Here is a 21,902-nt window from a genome sequence, read left to right as displayed (position 1 = left end):
TATACACGGTGTCATACTCACACTATTTGCATCACACAATTCATGTACATCTACCGTATTTAGAGCGTATGTCAATGAATACAATGTTTTCAATCAGCGCAGAGTATAACGAGATGCGTGTGTCCATACAGATGTGGATGAGTGTGCACTGGGCTCAGACTGTGATGAACACTCCAGCTGTCAGAACACAGACGGCTCCTACGCCTGCACCTGTATCCACCCCTACAGCGGAGACGGGAAGAACTGCACAGGTAACACACACATACTGTAACCTACTCGAGGCCTGGACCACATACCACCTGAGCCAAAGGTTTTCCCCCGGTCAGTTCATGTGGTCAGGAAAATCACAAATTTCCCTAGCAATTCCATTCTTCCTAGTTATGAGACAAGTTTCAGAACCTCTTCGCTACATTACTGCATAGCAATGCCTCTCGTGCCTTTTGCTTCATCATCATCAAACATCTACAGTTCACCTCTGCCAAACGTTTTCATCCATTCTTATCTGCTGTCACTTCAAGGTGCAGTAGCTGCAGTATCAAACCTTTTTTCTCTGTATGTATGTTATCAATCTAGAACCGGTGAAGTGTGAGAACCCGGGGGCTCCAGAGTTCGGCTATAAGGACGGTATTAACTTCCTGATGGGAAGTGAGGTCGTGTTCACCTGCGAGGAAGGCTACGAGCTGATTGGCCCATCTCACGTCCTATGCCTGGAGACAGGAAGCTGGAATGGTGTTTTCCCGTACTGCAGAGGTATGGAGGACACCAACATGGTTACATGTAATATATGCTGTAGTGATAATGATAATCATGATAGAATCATAATAATGTAATCATAATCATGATGATCATGATATGAGCATGATAATAATAATGATATGTTCATAAAATGAATAATATTATAAAATAATCATAATCATAATTATTATCATCATAATATATGGCATGTCCTACTTAAGTGTTCTGCTTGGGTTTCTATATCATCTCAAAAAGAATCTTGTTTTCACATATTGCTTTGTTGTCACTATCAGTAGAGATCCAGCATTGTTATGTACGATATGTTAATGTTTCCAGAAATACCCAGTTTCATGACAGTCCATTTACATTTGAGTAATCTAGCACAACCCTCTTATCCATGAGGTACTTAGACAACTGTATAAATAACACAATTATCCTCATTATGCCCATCACGCCTTCATAGCGCTCAGATCTGCCTAACCAAAGCCTTCAGTCACAGCGGTTATAATGGAGGCTTGATGTTGGGTAACGAGCAACAAATGCTAACTGTTTGTTTTTATCCTGAACACTCATACTCTGTCTCTCTCTCTGTCTCTCTCTCTGTCTCACTCTCTGTCTCACTCTCTCTCGCTGTCTCGCTCTCGCTCTCTCTCACTCTCGCTCTCGTCTCACTCTCTCATTCTCTCTCTCTCAAAATCAACTGGCATATAAATGTCCTGACCTTGTGTGTGTGTGTGTGTGTGTGTGTGTGTGTGTGTGTGTGTGTGTGTGTGTGTGTGTGTGTGTGTGTGTGTGTGTGTGTGTGTGTGTGTGTGTGTGTGTGTGTGTGTGTGTGTGTGTGTGTGTGTGTGTGTGTGTGTGTGTGTGTGTGTGTGTGTGTGTGTGTGTGTGTGTGTGTGTGTGTGTGTGTATAATGGGTGATTATGTGCTGTGCAGCTGGCTCTTTGTCTGCCCTGTACTGTTGAAACAGAATCTTTCTACTGCACTGTTGGCAGGGCCGGCTGAAAGGCCTCTGGACCGGGTCGCTGGCCACTGGATCTATTCCTAACCCACACTGGTTCTGGATCTATCCCTAACCCACACAGACTATGGATCTATCCCTAACCCACACTGGTTCTGGATCTATTCCTAACCCACACTTGTTCTGGATCTATCCCTTACACACACTGGCTCTGGATCTAACCCTAACCCACACTGGTTCTGGATCTATCCCTTACACACACTGGCTCTGGATCTAACCCTAACCCACACTGGTTCTGGATCTATCCCTAACCCACACTGGATCTATCCCTAACCCACACTGGCTCTGGATCTATCCCTAACCCACACTGGATCTATCCCTAACCCACACTGGATCTATCCCTAACCCACACTGGATCTATCCCTAACCCACACTGGCTCTGGATCTATCCCTAACCTACACTGGCTCTGGATCTATCCCTAACCCACACTGGCTCTATCCCTAACCCACACTGGATCTATCCCTAACCCACACTGGCTCTGGATCTATCCCTAACCCACACTGGATCTATCCCTAACCCACACTGGCTCTATCCCTAACCCACACTGGCTCTGGATCTATCCCTAACTCACACTGGATCTATCCCTAACCCACACTGGCTCTGGATCTATCCCTAACCCACACTGGATCTATCCCTAACCCACACTGGCTCTATCCCTAACCCACACTGGTTCTGGATCTATCCCTAACCCACACTGGATCTATCCCTAACCCACACTGGCTCTGGATCTATCCCTAACCCACACTGGCTCTGGATCTATCCCTAACCCACACTGGATCTATCCCTAACCCACACTGGCTCTGGATCTATCCCTAACCTACACTGGATCTATCCCTAACCCACACTGGATCTATCCCTAACCCACACTGGATCTATCCCTAACCCACACTGGATCTATCCCTAACCCACACTGGATCTATCCCTAACCCACACTGGATCTATCCCTAACCCACACTGGCTCTGGATCTATCCCTAACCCACACTGGATCTATCCCTAACCCACACTGGCTCTGGATCTATCCCTAACCTACACTGGATCTATCCCTAACCCACACTGGATCTATCCCTAACCCACACTGGATCTATCCCTAACCCACACTGGATCTATATCCCTAACCCACACTGGATCTATCCCTAACCCACACTGGCTCTGGATCTATCCCTAACCCACACTGGATCTATCCCTAACCCACACTGGATCTATCCCTAACCCACACTGGATCTATCCCTAACCCACACTGGATCTATCCCTAACCCACACTGGATCTATCCCTAACCCACACTGGATCTATCCCTAACCCACACTGGATCTATCCCTAACCCACACTGGATCTATACCTAACCAACACTGGATCTATCCCTAACCCACACTGGTTCTGGATCTATCCCTAACCCACACTGGATCTATCCCTAACCCACACTGGATCTATCCCTAACCCACACTGGATCTATACCTAACCCACACTGGATCTATACCTAACCCACACTGGATCTATCCCTAACCCACACTGGATCTATACCTAACCCACACTGGATCTATACCTAACCCACACTGGATCTATCCCTAACCCACATTGGATCTATACCTAACCCACACTGGATCTATCCCTAACCCACACTGGCTCTGGATCTATCCCTAACCCACACTGGATCTATCCCTAACCCACACTGGCTCTGGATCTGGATCTATCCCTAACCCACACTGGATCTATACCTAACCCACACTGGATCTATACCTAACCCACACTGGATCTATCCCTAACCCACACTGGATCTATACCTAACCCACACTGGCTCTGGATCTATCCCTAACCCACACTGGATCTATACCTAACCCACACTGGATCTATACCTAACCCACACTGGATCTATCCCTAACCCACACTGGATCTATCCCTAACCCACACTGGATCTATCCCTAACCCACACTTGCAGTCTTATGAAAGCCTTGCAGGGGAACCTAGCCTGAGTGCCAGTCTGTTTGTGCTATCATGCATGGTTTGGCATGACAAGCAGTTGGCATGATAGCACTTAACCCCCACAACAACAGCTCCCCGGGCACACAGTGTGGCAACCCCCTGTGCCTCTCCCCCCCAAAAATTATGTGTGGAGGGGTTGGGTTAAAAGAGGAAGTAACATTTTGGTTAGACCTTGTGCGCAATTGACCAATTAAGTGATCTTAATAAATATTATGGATAGATACATGTCAGTATATGGACAACAACTCCCATTGTTAGGACGGAGAGACATGTATCTTGTCAGTATATCAATAATCTTTGATTAAGATCACTTAATCAAACGAGGCTAAGAACCTTCTGGAAGGAGTTTACTAGAACTGATCAGCCCTACATGGTATTGTGTTGTTCTTCAGCCCTCTCGTGTGGAAGGCCCTCTGTCCCAGATAATGCTGTGATGAAGGGCACCAACTTCACGTTTGGAAGCAAGGTGACTTTCAGGTACCACCATCAGCCATTTACAACAAGTGTCACGCTTACAAAGTAGACCATTTAGACATAACAACAGTATGAAATTGCTGTTGCATTGAGATAATGCTGTTGCATTGAGATAATGCTGTTGCATTGAGATAATGCTGTTGCATTGAGATAATGCTGTTGCATTAATAGTTAAGTGAGATAAAATAGCTTCTCCTCTTTATTTTCTCTTTCCAATTGAGATATCGTATAGCAGAGGTATTCAACTCTCACCCTACGAGGTCTGGAGCCTGCTGGTTTTCTGTTCTACCTGATAATAAAGTGCACACACCAGGTGTCCCAGGTCTAAATCAGTTCCTGGTTAGAGGGGAACAATGAAAAAACACAGTGACACTGGCTTCAAGGTCCAGAGTTGAGTTTGAAGGCTGTCTAGTGTATAATATACAGTATATTACAGTAAGTAAAGATACCAACAAACACATGTATATAACGGGAGTTAAGCTGATAGATAGTTGCTGAAATGAAACCTCTATTTATATTGCCACATCTCCCATATTCCCTCATTATGAATGTACGTATACTATTCCCTTTCATCCACTCCAGCTGTGTTAAGGGGTTCGTCCCAGGTGATCCCTATGATGTCCAGTGTCAGGCCAATCTGAAGTGGAGCAGTGCGCCCCCTGTCTGTCAGCCAGTCACCTGCGGGGAACCTCCACACGTAGACAACGCAGATTTCACCCTCAAAGGGAAAACCTACCTGTCTACAGTGATCTACAGCTGTGCAGAGGGATACAGGTTAGGATGGAATGTCTGTCCTGGTTTGTCATTTCTGTTCTTATATCCACGTAGTGTCTCAGTGTTGGAGTGCTGATCTAGGATCAGGTCTCCCCCCCCAACTTTCCACATAATCATATGAATTATGCTCTAAAAGGTTGAAACTGATTCTAGACCAGCAGTCCCAGGTCGTATAGGTCGTATAAGGGGTTCATAAAAGGACAAGATCCATTTACATCTAAAATAATAAGACATTCATTAGTCAATAGATTGAAGCGCCTGCCTGGATGCAATGACTTTGAAAGTGGTAGCTAGTAATATATGAAAGTAATAATTGGCTGTTGTTTCATACTGCTTTACGGGGAATGTAAAGCTAAGCAACAACATGTATTCAATACACAATGCTGAACATGTGCATGTACCATAGAAACATCTCTAATTTAAATATTTTGATCTTGAACTATGTTTATTTGATCTATGGTCAGCGCCATCTTAAATTGCCTACCAGTAGGACGCGACAATGGCAACATGGCAATTTATATAATATATAATAATAATATAATAATAATATATGCCATTTAGGCAGACGCTTTTATCACAGTGTATGTGTATAGGCGACAGTGTATGTGTATAGGTATTACACAGTGTATGTGTATAGGCATTACACAGTGTATGTGTATAGGTATTACACAGTGTATGTGTATAGGTATTACACAGTGTATGTGTATAGGTATTACACAGTGTATGTGTATAGGTATTACACAGTGTATGTGTATAGGTATTATACAGTGTATGTGTATAGGTATTACACATGCTCTACCAACTGAGCTACAGTAAGGACCAGTGTATGTGTGTAGACACAGTTAGCTGTATGTGTATAGGTATTACTAAAGCCTAGTGTTTCCCTTCCCCTTTAAAAGTGTTGTGAGTGTATGTGTATAGGTATTACACAGTGTGTGTGCAAAAGGCATTGTGTGTGTTAAAGGCCCAGTGCAGTCAAAATAATATTTTTTTTCCTATGTTTTGTATCATATTGTACGACAGCTAACAAAACTAACACTGTAAAAGTGTGAAAAAATGTCATCAGTGCTATTTCCTGATAGTTGCTGGTTGAAATTATAATTCACACAGCACTTTCTAATCAGCAGGTTTGCATGGGCGGGAGATTAGGCTTTCCATGGTGACATCACCATGTGGTAAATTTCTAGCAAAATTCTTGCTTGTATTTTTTGTTGTTGTTGCAAAAAACAAACAATTTGCCCGTTTTAATGGACAGTCGATTACAGTAAGGTAATAATTGTTATCCAGAAATGATTTGATATTGATATAAAAACTACTGCTTCGGGCCTTTAAGACTGCAGGGCTCTGAGGAGGTGGTGTGTGAGGCATCAGGTGAGTGGAGCAGCCCTGCCCCTCTCTGCGCCAGTGTCCACTGTGGAGACCCCCCCGCTCTCCGGGACTCAGTGACCATGGGGGACGACCACACCCTGGGCAACAAGGTGCACTACGTCTGCAAAGAAGGGTAAATACTGTCAACTATGTTTCATTAGTTATACGTTATCAGCGTGTTAACTCAATTGAGGCCTTACCACACATTTGTAAGAGACCTGACTGGACAAGACTACCTCAATGTTAGCATTATAGTTATTATCATTAAAGTCAAGTAGTAGTTTATGTAGTTATAGCACAGTAGTAATGGTGTGTATATATATGATTGTGTATGTTTACTTTTTGTTACATTGTTTAGATGTATTACCTCCTGCCCTGATCTTCATTGATTGGCTCGGTGTCCCCACAGCTACACTCTGATTGGACTAGAGTCCAGAGAGTGCCTGTCGACTGGCCAATGGAGTCCCACTTCCGCTCAGTGTGTCCCCCGCTCCTGTGGCCCTCCCCCTTCCATAGACCACGCCCTTGCTGTCGCCGGCCACCAGCTGTTTGGCGACACGGCCAACTACTTCTGCACGGACGGCTACACCGCTGGCAACAACTCCAAGGTTATTCATCTATTTTATTGCCCTTCATTTTTAAAATGTCTTTCATGTTGTTGTTTTAAAGTAAAGTGTGTTGCGATTCTAAACGCAAAGTTAAATAAAGCTTGATTTGATTTAAAGGTGGTCTGCAATGCCCAGGGATTGTGGGCACCCCCCGAAGGCCAGGAGGCCCCTCGTTGTATCGCCACCTTCTGCCAGCGCCCACCTGACCTGCCCCATGCCATCTTGGACTCGGTCAACAAACCCAAGTACGCCAGCAACACAGAGCTCAACTACAAATGCGAAGAGGGCTTCATCCTCAACACGACCGCCAAATTGAAATGCATGATGGGAGGGGAGTGGACGCCCTCACCATACGAAGTGGGTTGCGTGCCGGTGCGTTGCTCCAAACCGGTGGGCATCGAGAAGGGGTATGTGAGTGGGACCAACTATAGTTTTGGAGCGATGGTGGCTTATAGCTGTGATAAGGGTTTCCTGATCCAAGGGGAGAAGAGGAGGACATGTGAGGCCAATGGAAAGTGGGGTGGGGTCCTGCCTGTCTGCCAGCCTGTCTCCTGCCCGTCCCCACCGTCACTCGAGAATGGATTCATCCAGGTATGTTGTTCCTCTGCTCAAATTCATGTCAAGGCTCAATGTAACAAGATGTACAAAAAAATGTACTTTATTCAATACAAACAGAAACATTGTACATTTTGCAAATCCCATAAGTGATTCGAAATAACTAAAAGGTCCATTTCAGAGTTCCCACTCATTCCTGTGCTTGGTCATCTTATTCGATCATAGAGAAACAACAAGTTACATTCTTTCTGGCAAGATATCACGTGTCATCTCAGTCAGAACACAGTGTACTCTGTATCATAAAACCTCTTATTTTGTGTTCCAACCCACAGAACGAAGGTCATTTCATCTTCAACAGCAAGGTGACATATGCGTGCGCCGACGGCTACCGACTGACCGGCCATCCGGAGAGAGTGTGCCAGGCCAACCGCCAGTGGTCCAACGGCGACCCGCCCGTCTGCCACATCCTGACCTGCAACCCCCCGCCCATCATCCTACATGGCCAATACCGTGGCTCCGTTGGCTCCGTCTTCGAGGTGGGCCACAAGGTTGAGTACGTCTGCGACGAGGGCTACGAGCTAACCGGAGATGCTGTGTGGATGTGTCTGAAGTACGGAAAGTGGGACAAGTCGAGTCATCCACGCTGCTCGCTGGTCCATTGCCCAGAACCGCCCCTAGATGAGAACCACCTGGTTCTACGTAGTTTGGACTCTGGAATCGTGGAACTGTCCTGCGAGGATGGCTATGTTCTCCACGGCGCCCGGACTCTCCGCTGCACCCTCGCACAGGAGTGGAACGACACCTTCCCTGTCTGCAAGCAGGTGTTTTGCGGTCCTCCGCCCGAGGTGGCATTTGGCGACCCGTCATCGGCACCGTTGTCTGCTCCATCCTATTTCGGCTCGGTGGTGAGCTACTCCTGCATGGATGGATTTACTCTGAGGAAGGAAGGGTCTGTGACCTGCCAGGCAGATGGATATTGGAGCAGTCCTGTCCCAGAGTGCATCCCAGTAGAGTGTCCCCAACCTGTAGAGATAGCTAATGGCATAGTGGACGTTCAGGGACTGATGTACCTCAGCACGGCTCTCTACAGCTGTAAACCTGGATATACCTTGGTTGGTAACGCTACGGTACTTTGTGGTGAAAGTGGGCTCTGGATCGGAGGTGTACCTTCCTGTCAACCAATCGAGTGCCCCGTCCCGAAAGAGATACCCAATGGGAAGGTGGCATATACCAAACTCCAGTTCAACCACGTGGTCAACTTCTCCTGTCACCGCGGTTACCGTCTACATGGTCCCGAGACGCTGAAGTGTCTAGCGAACGGGGAGTGGGACCAGGGGACGCCCGTGTGCGTCCAGATCTACTGCGCTCCACCGAACCCCATAGACAACGGCTTTGTGGAGGGTCTCGACCACAAGTTCGGCGTCACCATCTTCTACAGCTGTTTCCCCGGCTTCCAATTGGTTGGTCAGAACCACCTGACCTGTGAGGAGTTCGGTTGGTCCAGTTCCGTCCCAGTCTGCATCCCCTCTGACTGCGGCCTTCCCCCTCATATCGACTTCGGCGAGTATTCGAGGCTCTTGGATCCGAATGCGGAGCTAGCCGGGAGGGACGCTGCTATAACCTCCAGGCCTATAGGTGGTGCTACAGTGCCATTATCACCCATGGATATGAGCTTCCTGCATGGGACTGTAATAGTGTACCGCTGCCATAAGAGCTATGAGCTTACAACCTCTACTGCCTTAGTGTGCCTGGAGGAGGGGAGGTGGAACGGGACAGCTCCCATGTGTGTTCCTGCCGAGTGTGAGGATCCGCCAAGCCCAGACCACGGTTCTGTGAACGTCACAGACACATCCCTGGGTAGCCTGGTGAAGTACAGCTGTGAGGTGGGCTACGAGTTAGAGGGGGAGTCAGTCAGACAGTGTGTGGCGGGCCGACAGTGGAGCGACGTACCGCCTGTCTGCCGACCTATTTCCTGCGGTGACCCGGGTGACATCGATAACGGCTCGGCCGAGGGAGACTCCTTCCTGTATCTGGAGGTGTTGCGTTACGAGTGTAGTTCCGGGTTCATCCTGAAGGGCGGTGACACCAGGACCTGTAAGGCAGATGGGAAGTGGGATGCTGAGAAGCCTTGGTGTGAGCCTATCTCCTGTGGCTCTCCCGTCGTTCCTCGTGATGTCACTGTGACAGGGAAGGAATATACGTTTAACAAACATGTAGCGCTGAGCTGTAAGTCCGGCTTGCTCCTACAAGGCCCCTCTGTTAGTGTCTGTCAGGCTGATGGTACCTGGAGTCATGGGTCGCCTGAGTGCCATCCAGCCCACTGCGGTAGACCAGCATCCATCCCCAACGGTCGAGTCCTGGGCTCTGACTTTGGCTACAGCCGTGAGGTGTGGTATGAGTGTGAGGAGGGGTACATCCTCAGCGGTGGGGAACCCAAGCGGATGTGTCGAGGGGACGGACTCTGGGGGGAAGGACCCACCCCTCGCTGTGACATCATCGCCTGTGACCCGCCGCAGGACATCAGCCACGGTTACCTCAACGGCTCCAGCTTCCACTATGATGATGTCGTGGAGTATGTGTGTTTCGACGGGTATGAGGTCTTCGGTGACCCCGTCTTACGCTGTTCCGCCCAAGGCCATTGGGTCGGGACGGTACCGGAGTGCCGCACCTGCCTCTGCACCCCTCCAGTGTTAAAATACGGGGTGGTGCTGGGGCACGACCACGCCTGCGGCGACCGCGTCTTCTTCCTCTGCGACGAGGGCTATAAGGTCCTGGGGCCGGCGGCTGCAACTTGTGAGAAGGGCGGGGTGTGGAGCCCGGGTGTTCCTGTTTGTGGCCGGGGTAAGTGCATGGCTGCCCCGCCTGCAGTACCCCATGCAGTCCTGCAGGGCGCCAGCGCCACTGTCCCAGACACAGTTACCTACAGGTGCAGGCCGGGTTACCAGATGAAGGGGTCCTACCCCCATGTTACCTGTGGCAGGGAGGGCAGGTGGGGCGAGGTGAGGATCAGCTGTGAGCCCATCTCCTGTGGAGAGCCAACTGCTAAACAACATGCCCACATGGTGGGAGAGATGTTCACCTTCGGAAGCCAGATTCAATATAGGTGAATTTGAACTTCTGTATCTTTCAGAGAGTTAAAACCTCTTTGTTCATATAGGTGTTAGAGAAGTTATATTCAAGTAGATAGTATGATATTCATTATCCCTCTTTCTCTCCCTCTCCCCGCTCCTCTTTCTCGCTCTCTCTCACATCCTCTCTCCCTCATTCTCGTTCTCTTCCTGTCTCTCTCCCTCCCTCACCGACATCGCCCATTTCTCTCTCTCTCTCTCTCTCTCTCTCTCTCTCTCTCTCTCTCTCTCTCTCTCTCTCTCTCTCTCTCTCTCTCTCTCTCTCTCTCTCTCTCTCTCTCTCTCTCTCTCTCTCTCTCTCTCTCTCTCTCTCTCTAGGTGTGATGAGGGTTATGAGCTGACCAGCCAGTCTGACTCTCTGACCTGTCAGTATGACGGCACCTGGTCTAAACACATCATCAGGTGCCGCCCCGCCCCATGTCTGCTCCCTGCCAACCTCACCACCCACGTCCTGGTCACGGGGGAGGACCTCACCCCTGTAGGGGGGGCAGTCACCTTCTCCTGCCCGCCTGGGTTCCTCCTGCAGGGGCCAGGCCTGGCAGAGTGTCTGGTAAGACTGTTTTAATGCACTGAAAACATGGAGATGATTTACACCCAATTTACATCCACTCAAGTGTCGACATGGTCAATGTGTTGCGATGGTCAGTGATGCTGGATAACATTTTAATATAATATACACTGAGTGCACAAAACATTAGCAGCACCTTTTGCGCTCAAATCAGCCTCAATTCGATGGGGAATGGACTCAAGGTGTTGAAAGTGTTCCACAGGGATGCTGGTTCATGTTGACTCCAATGCTTCCTTCGGTTGTGTCAACTTGGCTGGATGTCCTTTGGGTGGTGGACCATTCTTGATACACATAGGAAACTGTTGAGCATTTAAAAACCCAGCAGCGTTGCAGTTCTTGACACTCAAACCGGTGCGCTGACACCTACTACCATACCCCGTTCAAAGGCACTTAAATATGTTGTCCTGCCCATTCACCCTCTGAATGGCACACATACACAATCCATGTCTCAATTGTGCCAAGGGTTAAAAATCCTTCTTTAACCTGTCTCCTCCCCTTCATCTACACTGATTGAACTGGATTTAACAAGTGACATCAATAAGGGATCATACATTTCACGCGGATTCACCTGGTCAGTCTATGTCATGGAAAGAGCAGGTGTTCCTAATGATTTGTACACTCAGTGTGCATTGTGTTCAACAATACACACAACTTTCTCATTTCTACTTCTTTTTTACTCTAGACAGCTCTCTGGTCCATAATCACATTTCTCTCAATCCTTCCTCTGTTCATTCTGGCTTTTCATCATTTACATTTTAGTCGTTTAGCATCTAGCGCGATTTACAGATCCACCATTCACAGATGTTTACTGTACATGAATTCATGTCATGATTATTAACTCCTTCTGTTGTTGTAGCTGGGTGGTAGCTGGTCTCCAGGCCTCTCCTCTGTCTCCTGTGTTCTGGTGGTTTGTGAGAAACCTCCTCCTCTTCCTCATGGTATCTCTAAGGGGGACAGTTACAGCTACGGAGACATCGTCTTGTACATCTGCCTGTCTGGGTTTGAGATGAAGGTAATGTCTGATACAGACTTATATTATTACAATATTTATATTACAATATTATTACAGAACAGAGAAAATATAGACAATTTAGCTTGAATTTGTCATATGCGCCAAATAAAACTGATTTTCTGTAGACCTCACCATGAAACGCTTTTAACCAACAATGCAGTTCAATATATAGTTAAGAGTTAAATATTTACTAAATAAACTCAATTGAAAATAAATCAAATCAAAAAGTAACACCAGAAAATTACATACAAATATTGAGGTATATACAGATATACAGGGGGTACCAGTACCGAGTCAATGTGCAGGGGTACAGGTTAGTCAAGGTCATTTGTAAAGTGACTATGCATAGATAATAAACAGCGAGTAGCAGTATTGTAAAAACAGATGGGGGGGGGGTTAATGTAAACAGTCCGGGTGGCCATTTGATTAATTTTTCAGCAGTCTTATGGCTTGGGGGTAGATGCTGTCTTTTTGTGCAAAACCTCATTGATCATAATATTTTGCGTGCATGGAATTGAGTGCATGGAATTTTTCCAATTGCTACAGTGAGAAATCAAATAAATTCTACTTTCACTCTTACTTTGGGTGAAAAGTAATCTGCTAATGCCTAGGCTAATGTTCCATTACTGGAAATAACATGATGCAATTTCCTATAAAATGGTGGGTCATAATGTTAGCAGAGAAAGCTGAGTCACTGTGAGAGAAAGCTGAGTCACTGTGCGAGAAAGCTGTATGTTTACAAAGAGATTCTGTTATGCTGGTGAATGAGGACCCAAAAGCGACTTAACAGAAACAGAGTCTTTATTCCAGTCTTAAACAAAAACGATAATCCTGGATATTATCTTAGGTAAAAAACAAAACAGGAAAACTGAAATCCTCTCGTCAGTAGAGAGGAACGACTGGAGACGCGACCACAGACTGCAGGTGTAGCTGACATAGACACCTGCTCACACGCAGCATCTGAAGAAGGCAAAAACACGACAGGGCGGAACAAGGACACAGAACAGCAAACATCAAACAAGGATCCGACAAGGACAGAAGCGGAAAACAGAGGGAGAAATAGGGACTCTAATCAGAGGGCAAAATAGGGGACAGGTGTGAAAGAGTAAATGAGGTAGTTAGGAGAATGAGGAACAGCTGGGAGCAGGAACGGAACGATAGAGAGAGAGAGCGAGAGAGGGAGAGAGGGAGGGGGAGAGAGAGGGATAGAAAGAGGGAAAGAACCTAATAAGACCAGCAGAGGGAAACGAATAGAAGGGGAAGCACAGGGACAAGACATGATAATCAATGACAAAACATGACAGATTCACAATGCCCAATGTCTATTTGGTGTAGACAGTATGTCTTCAGTGTTTAATACTGTGACTCACCTTGTTACAGGGAGACTCTGTGCAAACCTGTCAAGGAGATAGAACATGGAATGGGGCTCAGCCTACCTGTGTCGGTAAGTGTGTGCGTGTTTGCGTTTGAGCACACGTCCAATCCGTTCATTCATGCAATGCTTTTATGAACCCCATTTAACTCCAGTTTCCTTCTTCCATCTTGTGCGTCCTCAGCTGTGTCGTGTGGTCCACCTCCCTCAGTGGAGAATGCAGAGTTACAGGCATCAGGGGAGACGTACCAGAGCAACGTCAGCTATGTTTGCAACCCTGGCCTACATCTAATTGGTGCACAGAACCTCACCTGTTTGGCCAACGGAACATGGAGTTTGCCTGCACCAACGTGTGAAGGTATGACTTATTCCTACTTCATCGTATTGTCCACAGTCTGTATCTGTTCAAATGTCTCCTAAGCAATGGTTTTGGAAATGTTTGACAAGGCAACTTGAAATGTGAAGCATGGAAAATCAAGGTTCTTTATTACCCTCCCCTCTCTCTCTTTCTCCATCTTTCTCTCCCTCTTCCTCTCTCCCCTCTCCCTCTCTACCTCGCTCTCCTTCTCCCACTCTCCCTCTCAGTTGGCCCGGGTTGTAACATCCCCAAGGAGTTGTTGAATGGCAGGGTGCAGGAGCAGAGCCTGACCACCGGGGGTGCTGTTGCGTTTCAGTGTGATAAAGGCTACGCCCTACAGGGGGATGCTCTGGTGGCGTGTATGGGCGACGGGACATGGAGCTCCATCTTCCCCTTCTGTCAACGTAAGACTCTGAGACAAACATGAATGTGTTCGAATCTCTTATTTTTCTTCTTGCTTCATAGAATCAGGGCAGGAGTTTTTCTTGGTCAAGTCACATGACTGAAAAGAGGGTCCAGTTTTTCCTGGTGAGGTCACATGGTCAGGGAAACCTCCTGACAGAATAAAAGAGAGAGCTGATGGTTTTATCTTATTCATTTAGCTCAGGCTCTGTACTTATTAGTGGTTTGCACCCAATCTACACTGAGAACAAACCAGAGAAAACCAAAAGTATTTCCACACCTCACATTCTTTAGGGGTTTGGACATCAACTTTGCACAACAGACCACACAGGGTGGGGAGGGTTGACAAACACACACACACTAATACCACACCATAGAGGAAGGGGAGCGTTGACAAACACACACACACACAAATACCACACCACAGAGGGAGGGAAGGGAGCGCCAACACACACACACACACACACACACACACACACACACACACACACACACACACACACACACACACACACACACACACACACACACACACACACACACACACACACACACACACACACCACAGAGGGTGGGGAGGGAGGGCCGACACAGAATGCCTGTAATACTTTGCAACATCAACACTGTTTGACAGGCAGTTTCAAAACTGTAGCCAATGCCCTGAAAGTAATGTGATTAAGGCTGTTTACACAGGCAGACAAATTCTGATATTTTGTCCACTAATTGGTCTTTTGACCAATCACATCAGATCTTTTAACATCAGATTGTTTTCAAGACCCTTCACTGAAAAAAAACCGACCAAATAAAATCTAATTTGATTTGTCACATCCACATGGTATATGTGCAGATTTTAATGCGAGTGTAGAGAAATGCTTGTGCTTCTAGTTCCGACAATGCAGTAATATCCAATGAGTAATCTAACCTATTTTACACACAAGTGTAAAATTATTAATAAGAATATGTACATAAAAAGAAAAATATATGAATAAGTGATGGTATAGAATGGCACAGGCAAGATGCAGTGGATGGTATAGAGTACAGTATATACATATGAGATGAGTAATGTAGGGTATGTAAACATTATATGAAGTGCCATCGATGTGTCTGCTCGGGGGGATATATGCGGCTGTGATTATAATCGAAGAGAATTCTCTAGGTAGGTAACGCAGTCGGCATTTGATTGTGAGAAATTCTAAGTCAGGTCAACAGAAGGACTTGAGTTCCTGTATGTTGTTATGATCACACCATGTCTCTTTAATCATAAGGCCCTTCTTCTTACCAGAAAGATGCTTGTTTTCTGCCTGCGTAAACGCAGTATAAGAGCACTGATGGCTGATTAAGGTTAAATGAAATGACAGCCTGACCCAACCCGGTGTATCTAAGCTCCTTAGATTAGGTTTATTTGACACGATCATTAGGCAAGTTTCCAGGTTTATTAGAGAAAAGCTATGTAGCAACAAAAAAACTTTGCGACGTGTGTAATGGAAATGGCCGCTATCGAATACATTTAATAAAGATCGTTTTTATCCGTTCGACAGGGGTGGATTTGCATGTTGTCTAATTTTCTTTACAAATGGAAAATATGTTTTTCGAATGAATCATGATGCCAAATCATTTTTTAAGGTACGCAGGTCATGTGATGTCATTACGCAACTATAAAGCTCTACTACTGATTTAATCCTACTGCTTGCTAAATCTATTTTTCAACTCTAAAAAGAATGTGTCATTGCAGGACAGGGATTGTCTGGACTTTCGAGACTGCCTGAATTGCTGCTCCTTGCTTTTCGGTTGGCTGGATGCAAGTTTCACCATCCAATTTGTTTCCAGATCAACAGCAGGAGTGCAAGTCTCACCATGACGACACGTTGGCACATGATCATTATTAGAATGGCAAATATTAGTCAATTCTTGCATTCTATTATTTGCAGGTTACCTGAGATGTGAAACAGATCAGTGGGAGGGGCATAGGCAACAGGCTACCTATTTATTATTATTTATAATGACGGCCTACCCCGGGCGACTCTGAGCCGCCCTATGGGACTCCAAATCACAGCCGGATGTGATGCATCCTGGATTTGAACCAGGGACTGTAGTGACACCTCTTACACTGAGATACAGTGCCTTAGACCGCTGCACCACTCGGGAGTCCAATGCGCAATTAGCCTAAATGGATCATGGAAACCAGTTCATTTTTATTCGACAGTAGGTTTTTGCGGAAAAGTTTTTATTTTAAGGCGTCATTACAGTTCAACGGAAATGCACCGTAACAGGCAATTAATTTCCAATGCAAACTTTCTAAACGTTGACAACAACCAAAAATAAGTGGATAAAAGTAATGGAAACATAGTTACTACTGACTCAGCTTTTCCCAGAGTGATATTCTGCTACTTGAGCAAAGCGTGTAATAGAGAACTCTGTCATTATAGGTGACCCACAGAGCTGACATAGTCTCACAAATATTTACACACCTTGTTATGACATGTACATGTAGCCCCTGGGCTGAACCTGTCTCTAATCCACCATCATACCCTGTATACACACATTCACACATATTCATGCTCCCCTACTGCTATTCCCCCCTCCATTTGTCACGTCTACATCGTAATCCAATACTCTGTGTCTCCCCATGCAGCCAAACCATGTCCCCCTCCCCCTGGATGGAAGGAGAGCAGTGGGAGTGTTAACACTTCTAAACGGCTGTTCTACGTGGGTCAGTCATTACCGGTCACCTGTCCCAAGGGCCACCAGGGAAAAGGCACCGCCTCCATCACCTGTAGGAGCGACCAGACATGGACCCCAGTCAGTACTGCCTGTGAGAGTAAGTAGAGGCTTTAAACTACTGTTCTTCAAGCCTGGTCCTGGAGATCCACATGGGGTGTAGGGTTTTGTTCCAGCCCAGTACTAACACAACCAATCAGCTCATTATTGTACAAGAGAATGTGTTGCCAACTACCTTTTTTAAACCTGGTTAACTAAGGTTAATAAATAAACCATTAACCACGAAACTAGTGCAGGGCCAGCCTTAGCGACATTGGCAGAAAGTAGATGTTGCTGGTTTTTAGTGATACAGTATTTTCAGACTAACTTCTGTGGAGACTTTGCTCAGGCATCTTTCTATGCCTGCAAAGTTAGGTTAGCACAGGGCTAGAACCAAAGCCTGAACACAAAACCTACCTCATCAGGACAACCCAGTATACTACGCCGAGAGTGTCTGGTCATATGACTGGTAGGTAGGCTACACCAACCCCTCCACCACATATTAGTATTTTATTACTTCTCGTCCCAACGAGGATATTGACATTGGAACGAAACGACAATTTAAAGATAAGGTGCAGCATTCTAGGTCAACTTAGAAGGGTTGAATCTTACTTCCTCCGTCAACTCTCTCTCACTTTCTCCCCCCCCCCCATCTGGTACACGTCAAGGTTAGTGTTTTATTAAAAAGAACAGCCATAAAATCAGTGCAGCCATGAAGTGTGTTCTCTAGGTTGTGTCCGAAATGGCACTCTGCTCCCGATATAGTGCACTACTTATGACCCTAGCCCTATGGGGCCTGGTTTTAACAGTAGTGCACTATATAGTGAATGACGTTCCATTTCAGCAGCCTACAGTAGGTGGAAGGAACACCCATGTCCCAGAGGGTAGATGTGAGAGATTAGTTACAGTTGAGAATAGTCCATTACTATTGACCAGGGCCTATAGAGCTCTCATCAAAAGTAGTGCACTATATAGGGAAAATGATGCCATTTGGGACGCGATCGAGGGCTGGATTCAAGTATCGTGGAAGATCCGCGTAAAAATGTAAAGGTAATTTCTGGTTAGGCCGACATACCGTGAATGCAGTCTCCACGGTCGCTGGAACATTGCTTTTAATTGCCCTTAGTTCTCTCAGATTCCGAGAATCGCTCCACTATCCCTGCTCACAAAGACAGATATCACTTCAGACAGATATCAGTCTGTAAAAGAGAAATACATACAGTTGAAGTCGGAAGTTTACATACACTTAAGTTGGAGTCATTAAAACTTGTTTTTCAACCACTCCACAAATTTCTTGTTAACAAACTATAGTTTTGGCAAGTCGGTTAGGACATGTACTTTGTGCATGACACAAGTAACTTTTCCAACAATTGTTAACAAGACAGATTACTTCACTTACAATTCACTGTATCAGAAGTTTACATACACCAAGTTGACTGTGCCTTTTAACAGCTTGGAAAATTCCAGAAAATTATGTCATGGCTTTAGAAGCTTCTGATAGGCTAATTGACATCATTTGAGACAATTGGAGGTGCACCTGTGGATGTATTTCAAGGCCTACCTTCAAACTCAGTGCCTTATTGGTTGACATCATGGGAAACTCAAAAGAAATCAGCCAAGACCACAGAAAAATAATTGTAGACCTCCACTAGTCTGGTTCATCCTTGGGAGCAATTTCCAAACGCCTGAAGGTACCACGTTCATCTATACAAACAATAGTACGCAAGTATAAACACCATGGGAGCACGCAGCCGTCATACCACTCAGGAAGGAGACGCATTCTGTCTCCTAGAGATGAACGTACTTTGGTGCGAAAAGGGCAAATCAATCACAGAACAACAGCAACGGACCTTGTGAAGATGCTGGAGGAAACAGGTACAAAAGTATCTATATCCACAGTAAACCGAGTCCTATATCGAAATAACCTGAAAGGCCGCTCAGCAAGGAAGAAGCCACTGCCCCAAAACTGCCATAAAAAAGCCAGACTATGGTTTGCAACTGCACATGGGGACAAAGATCATACTTTATGGAGAAATGTCCCCTGGTCTGATGAAACAAAAATAGAACTGTTCGGCCATAATGACCATTGTTATGTTTGGAGGAAAAAAAGGAGAGGCTTGCAAGCCGAAGAACACCATCCCAAACGTGAAGCACGGGGGTAGCAGCATCATGTTGTGGGGGTGCTTTGCTGTAGGAGGGTCTGGTGCACTTCACAAAATTGATGACATCATGAGGTAGGAAAAATTGTGTGGATATATTGAAGCAACATCTCAAGACATCAGTCAGGAAGTTAAAACTTGGTCGCAAATGGGTCTTCTAAATGGACAATGACCCCTAGAATACTTCCAAAGTTGTGGCACAATGGCTTAAGGACAACAAAGTCAAGGTATTGGAGTGGCCATCACAAAGCCCTGACCTCAATCCCATAGTAAATTTGTGGGCAGAACTGAAAAAGCATGTTCGAGCAAGGAGTACCCACCTGACTCAGTTACACCAGCTCTGTCAGGAGGAATGGGCCAAAATTCACCCAACTTATTGTGGGAAGCTTGTGGAAGGCTACCTGAAATGTTTGACCCAAGTTAAACAATTTAAAGGCAATGATACCAAATACTAATTGAGTGTATGTAAACTTCTGACCCACTGGGAATGTGATGTAGGAAATAAAAGCTGAAATAATTAATTCTCTCTACTATTATTCTGACATTTCACATTCTTAAAATAACGTGGTGATCCTAGCTGACCTAAGACAGGGAATTTTACTAGGACTAAATGTCAGGAATTGTGAAAAACTGAGTTTAAATGTGTTTGGCTAAGGTCTATAAACTTCCGACTTCAACTGTAGTGTATTCTTACACAAGCATTTACACATACTTATACACGACTTGACCCATGTACAGAACATGTTCAACTCACACAAGCATTTTTTTAGCAGCTTTAGCTGCTTATATAATATCTCGTGGACGGATCTACGTAAACATAACTGGTACCATAGAATCTGTGGGGAAGGAATGGGATGTGTGGAATTACAAGCAGCAGTAGTTCCAGAGCTTAGGATTTTTTTTTTGACAAATCACAATTTTGCAGGCGTAAGCATCTTTCCAATTTTGGAACGGGAGGGGCGTTTCGTCCCATAACGTGCAAAGAGAGAGGGTGGAGTCCTCTCTCTAGCATCTCTTCATCTCTTAACAAGTATGGACCCAGAACTTAATCGCACAGCTGACCAATTACGTGACACTTTAGTTTAGAATTAACCAAGGTGACTGTTTAAATCAACTGAATTTACTGCTGTTGTTTCACCCACAACACAGAGGTCAGAAATGTGGAAGCCAGCAGACGGTGAGCACATAGGCCACTTAAAACAAGATTAACATGGGGAAATCTCTGAGGCTCAGGTTGTTTGCAAAGCAAAATCATTGCTGCATATTCTATCGACTGCATCCTTATGTAACACATGTATCACTAGCCACTTTAACTATGCCACTTTGTTTACTTTGTCTACACACTCATCTCATATGTATATACTGTACTCGATACCATCTACTGTATGCTGCTCTGTACCATCACTCATTCATATATCCTTATGTACATGTTCCTTATCCCCTTACACTGTGTATAAGACAGTAGTTTTGGAATTGTTAGTTAGATTACTTGTTGGTTATCACTGCATTGTCGGAACTAGAAGCACAAGCATTTCGCTACACTCGCATTAACATCTGCTAACCATGTGTATGTGACAAATAAAATTTGATTTGATTTTATTTGATTCTAAACCATTTCCTGTTGCGCCGTGTTTCCTTCCAAGCAAGTGTGTTGCTTCAATGAATGGTGGGAACATACAATTTGGAATTAGAATGGGATTTCTACGGGGATGGATCTGTACATGGACAAGTCTAGTGTAATATATAAAATCCTCTTTAACGGAATGAGTCTCCATTTCTAGTGTGGTGGAAATGATCCAACCATTATGTAGGTTGGTGGAAATCCCCATTGACTGAGGATGAGGTGTCTCCATTATGTAGGTTGGTGGAAATCCCCATTGACTGAGGATGAGGTGTCTCCATTATGTAGGTTGGTGGAAATCCCCATTGACTGAGCATGAGGGGTCTTCATTATGTAGGTTGGTGGAAATATCCATTAACTGAGGATGAGGAGTCTCCATTATGTAGGTTGGTGGAAATCCCCATTGACTGAGGATGAGGGGTCTCCATCATGTAGGTTGGTGGAAATCCCCATTGACTGAGGATGAGATGTCTCCATTATGTAGGTTGGTGGAAATCCCCATTGACTGAGGATGAGGGGACTCTATTATGTAGGTTGGTGGAAATCTCCATTGACTGAGGATGAGGGGTCTCCATTATGTAGGTTGGTGGAAATCCCCATTGACTGAGGATGAGGGTCTCCATTATGTAGGTTGGTGGAAATCCCCATTGACTGAGGATGAGGGGTCTCCATTATGTAGGTTGGTGGAAATCCCCATTGACTGAGGATGAGGGGTCTCCATTATGAGGATAGGTTGGTGGTGGAAATCCCCATTGACTGAGGATGAATCCCCATTGACTGAGGATGAGGGGTCTCCATTATGTAGGTTGGTGGAAATATCCATTGACTGAGGATGAGGAGTCTCCATTATGTAGGTTGGTGGAAATCCCCATTGACTGAGGATGATGGGTATCCATTATGTAGGTTGGTGGAAATCCCCATTGACTGAGGATGAGGGGTCTACATTATCTAGGTTGGTGGAAATCCCCATTGACTGAGGATGAGGGGTCTCCATTATGTAGGTTGGTGGA

At 45.6% G+C, this 21,902-nt stretch overlaps 1 protein-coding gene across 3 annotated transcripts in view; it reads left to right on the top strand.

Moving 5' to 3' along the window:
- LOC124007728 (sushi, von Willebrand factor type A, EGF and pentraxin domain-containing protein 1-like) overlaps positions 1 to 21,902 on the top strand; it is a 214,113-nt gene that overhangs the window by 173,998 nt on the left and 18,213 nt on the right. For all 3 annotated transcript variants that reach the window (XM_046318456.1, XM_046318455.1, XM_046318457.1), the window contains 14 exons: positions 132 to 251; positions 574 to 750; positions 4,129 to 4,213; positions 4,793 to 4,984; positions 6,318 to 6,485; positions 6,762 to 6,960; positions 7,078 to 7,551; positions 7,848 to 10,618; positions 10,962 to 11,193; positions 12,068 to 12,223; positions 13,604 to 13,667; positions 13,780 to 13,953; positions 14,181 to 14,357; positions 16,988 to 17,173. In XM_046318456.1, the coding sequence (XP_046174412.1) occupies positions 132 to 251; positions 574 to 750; positions 4,129 to 4,213; positions 4,793 to 4,984; positions 6,318 to 6,485; positions 6,762 to 6,960; positions 7,078 to 7,551; positions 7,848 to 10,618; positions 10,962 to 11,193; positions 12,068 to 12,223; positions 13,604 to 13,667; positions 13,780 to 13,953; positions 14,181 to 14,357; positions 16,988 to 17,173 (5,175 nt within the window). The remainder of the gene's footprint in view (positions 1 to 131; positions 252 to 573; positions 751 to 4,128; positions 4,214 to 4,792; positions 4,985 to 6,317; positions 6,486 to 6,761; positions 6,961 to 7,077; positions 7,552 to 7,847; positions 10,619 to 10,961; positions 11,194 to 12,067; positions 12,224 to 13,603; positions 13,668 to 13,779; positions 13,954 to 14,180; positions 14,358 to 16,987; positions 17,174 to 21,902) is intronic.

The sequence above is a fragment of the Oncorhynchus gorbuscha genome, linkage group LG21 (genome assembly GCF_021184085.1).
Source record: "Oncorhynchus gorbuscha isolate QuinsamMale2020 ecotype Even-year linkage group LG21, OgorEven_v1.0, whole genome shotgun sequence".
Classification (NCBI taxonomy): domain Eukaryota; kingdom Metazoa; phylum Chordata; class Actinopteri; order Salmoniformes; family Salmonidae; genus Oncorhynchus; species Oncorhynchus gorbuscha.
The sequence above is the reverse complement of the archived record's forward strand: the minus strand, read 5'-3'. Positions and strand labels throughout refer to the sequence as shown.